The sequence below is a fragment of the Trichechus manatus genome, unplaced genomic scaffold (genome assembly GCF_000243295.1).
Source record: "Trichechus manatus latirostris isolate Lorelei unplaced genomic scaffold, TriManLat1.0 scaffold00222, whole genome shotgun sequence".
NCBI classification, from domain to species: Eukaryota; Metazoa; Chordata; class Mammalia; order Sirenia; family Trichechidae; genus Trichechus; species Trichechus manatus.
In genome coordinates, this window is record NW_004444158.1 from 2,935,135 (window position 1) to 2,939,100 (window position 3,966).

The window sequence follows — 3,966 nt, forward strand, 5'->3', positions numbered from 1 at the left end:
CTCATTATTTTCATTGTTTGTTCTGTTTCCATTGGCCTAGATTCCCTACCATTCCTTGCCTTCTCATCTTTGTTTTCAGGTAAATGTTGACCATTCGGTCTCATACAGTTGACTGTTAAAGGAAGCACATCACTCACGGGTGATACTGTTTATTTTATAAGCCAATCTATTATTTGGCTGAAAGGTGACCTCTGGGAGTGGCTTTAGTTCCGAGTTCAAAGGGTATCCTAGGGTGATAGTCTCAGGAGTTCCTCTAGTCTCTACTGGTCCAGTAAGTCTGGACTTTTTTTAGGAATCTGAATTTTGTTCTACATTTTTCTCCCATTCTACCTGGGACCTTCTATTGTGTCCCTGGTCAGAACGATCTGTAGTGGTAGCCAGGCACCATCTAGTTCTTCTGGTCTCAGGCTAGAAGAGGCCATGGTTCGTGTGGCCTTTAAGTCCTATGGACTAGTTTCTTCGAGTCTTTGATCTCTTTTATTCTCTTTTGCTCCAGACAAGTAGAGACCAATAGCTGGATCTTAGATGGCTGCTTGCAAGCTTTTAAGACGCCAGATGCCACTCATCAAACTAGTATGCAGAACATTATCTTTATGAATTATGTTATACCAATTGACTGAGTCGTCCCATGAGACTATGGTATTTGTGTTTTTTTAAGGGAGAATATTTACGACTTGTATCAGATTCTTAAAGTGATCTCAAAGCCCCCGATTTAATCTATCTCCATGTCTTACTACCACTACCCTAGTTTAGGCTTTCATTATCTTGAACCTGGTATTGCTTCACGATCCTCGTAACACATGTCCCTGCCTCCAGCCTCTCCCTTTCTTGAAATCTACCTTACACAGAGCTGCCAGAATCTTTCTAATGCATGGGATAAAAGCTTTAGTGATCCACATACAAACTGATTCATAAGTAAAAATGTATATTCATACTTAGTATATTTAGTGTGACATTAGCTATCAACTTATTTACCAGTCTTAGTTTCTCATAATTCTCTTATAAATCTCTTATGTGCTCTTGACAAACAAAACTATCTCCTATTCTCCAAACATGTTTTACCACCTGTGTGCTTCTTCTCATGCTGTTCTCTTTACCTGGAACGTCCTTAATCCTTTCTCCGAACATTTCAAATCCAAGTCAACAACCACCTCTACCATGAAGTTGTCCTTCATCCTACCCTTCCTTCATTACCTTAAATTTATTATCACTCCCTCCTTAGAGTACTGAAAGCCCTTCTTTCATTACCTCTTATGGAACTGAACACATTTTAACTTTACAGTTATTTATGTTCAAGTTGTATTTCCTTCTTTACCTATTAGGTTTCTTAAGTACAAAATCAGCATTACCTTACATTCACCCCAACTCTTAGCAAAGGGTCTTGCAACATTTACAAGGATCCAATTAGTATGTATAAACTAAATCTATTCTGTCCTGTCCATACCATTATGATTTAATATCAGCAGTACTATTAGAACCATATGTTGCAAAGGCCAAAGATTTGCATGTACATGTGCTTGTGTGTGTGTGTGTTCATGTATCTCATATACAAATAACAATTCGCAGACTAAACACGGCTAGCATATGTGAGCAAACGCACTGCAATATCAACATTAATGAAGTATGTGCATTTATGAGGAAGACAAAAATAATGTAGGTAATGTGAGTTACTTCTCAAATTGCTGTAGATTTTTTTCAGAAAAATTTTTAAATACAGGGCTTTGATAAAAAATAAGAAAACACCGTGTAGAAAAATAATCACTCTAACATTTTTCTCACCTTTTCCAATCTGGAAGCGTCTTCTTATAAATAGAGTCAAGGGGCAACACCTGCTGACGGCCCTGGGTTTCATCATAGATGCGACGCGCAGCATCAGTGGTCAGGGTGACCACACAGTCCATGTCACTTGCCAGATGCCAAGAAATAACCATTGCAGCTCTATCATCTTCAATTTGCGCTAAGTGTGCAATCTATATACCCCATTAAAAAAACAAAAAATGTTTCAAATAAATGTATAAAAATTTGATATTAAATATTTTAAAAGCCCAAGTCTTAACAGCAAAAACACTTCTCTGAAGCACTTAGATTAATTAAAAAAAAAAAAAAAAAAAATTCTCAAGCTGTAAAAGCTTACAGGCTTGAACATATTCAACCGTAATATTCTGTGTTAAATTTTGGAAAAACTGTTTCACAGATTATATTCTAGTAAATTTGCAAATAATTGGAATTTTATCAGTTAATTAAAGATGCACATTTTTCACACTTTAATAAATCTCTACATTTGGAATGTGACTTAACTGATAAAATACTCATAAAATACATTAAGCAATATATACATAAAATAATCAATGGTGTTTTAAGATTCAACTGAATATTTAGTTCCACAGCATTCTAAGTAGATACTTTACTCCAATACTATAGTATTTCTTTCAAAAACCAAACTCAAATGTCACAAATAAGAATAGTTTCTTCTGCTTAAAGGGTCATGTCTTTGGAGCTTAGGACAAATAATCACTCTCCTATTTAGAAATACTTGCCTTCAGTCACAGGCATTCCTGGTCAAAGTTCCAAGGTTGCAATATTGTGGCCAATTTCAAAACCTCATTCCTCCTGCTAGCATGGTCATGTCTACCCTTATTCTTAACCTGATCTGGTAGCAAAAAACCTACCCTAGCAATGAGAATGTTGTGTATCACTGTTAGAAACATCCTAATTTCTACACCTGTATTCCAACTCTCTAGAAGTTAGTGGAAGAAAGACATGCAAATTAGTTCATGTAAATGAAGATGAAAATAATGTTCTGGCCAATGCAGGAAGGATTAGTAGAGGTAAAGCAAATTAAGTGACCTTAATTTACACGTGACCGTAAGTGCTACGACAGGTATCCATTTGGTAGTTGCTCACAAGCACCTCAATCTTGGAAGTGGAATCATTATTTCTAAGTGAAGATAGTCCTGGAAACTCCCACTAGACTCCTTAACACTACACTTAATCCTTACATTTTCAGGTGATAAAAGTATATATAATACTGTTTTTTCAAAAATCTAATCCTGAAATATGGACTCACATTTTGTTTTTACTTGCAGACTAAATATAATGCTCTGCTCCTCTGACTACATTTCCAGCTTTACTGAGTCTACTCTAGCCATTTTCATTGATGTTACTAATTTTTCCTCATTTCGGGGATGGGTAATGATGGCACTTGGAAATAAAAAGATAGGATTTCAAGATATTTGGAATCAAAGAGGAAAAAACTAAAGCATCCAAGTGAACTGCAGTATTCACGGTGTTAAAACCAAATACAGTGTAAGGCTTGGGGGAAAATCTTCCTTCATCCCTCATTATATTCCAGGATTATTCTAACTTTTTAAGATAAACATCACAAATAATTTTTTAAAAGGAAGACAGGAAGAAGATTAAGAATGACTTGGAGGAAGTAGAAAAGTTTTCTTTTGCGGGTTAGGGGAGGCTTACACTTCTGAAGGAGCAGGGGAAAAACTCTATGAGATTTCAAAGATTTCTCCCAGATTTTCAAGTTATGCAATGAGAAATATTGGGACAGGAGTCTTTAAAATATATTTCTTCTGCTAACATTTATTTTATATTCTGGTAAAAATCTTACACATCGAGCAGGAATTTTGTACTGGATGAACCACTTAAATGTGATGTCAGTGTTAGTAACTGAAATCAGACTATCTAGAAATATCTACATATTTTGAATCACAGGACTGCTTCTTTCTAGAATTGGTTCTGAGGAATAATACTTTACAACATTATATACTCGTATCTTGTTCTCCAATTTATGATTTTACATTCTTAATATTTCAGTGTGCAGATTTTGAGTTTGGATAATAATATTACATGGTTTTGGTCATAAACACTTCTATAATTTTAGAGTAACCACCACACTTTATTTTGTGTGGGGCCCTTTGTAAAGTTAGAGAGCAGTATATAATGAAACCAACA

At 35.3% G+C, this 3,966-nt stretch overlaps 1 protein-coding gene across 1 annotated transcript in view; it reads right to left on the bottom strand.

Annotated features, from left to right (window-relative positions):
- The window catches only part of SMCHD1 (structural maintenance of chromosomes flexible hinge domain containing 1), a 140,084-nt gene that overhangs the window by 12,906 nt on the left and 123,212 nt on the right, over positions 1-3,966 (bottom strand). Inside the window, exon 41 of the mRNA XM_023742898.1 lies at positions 1,780-1,970. Within this exon, the coding sequence (XP_023598666.1) occupies positions 1,780-1,970 (191 nt within the window). The remainder of the gene's footprint in view (positions 1-1,779; positions 1,971-3,966) is intronic.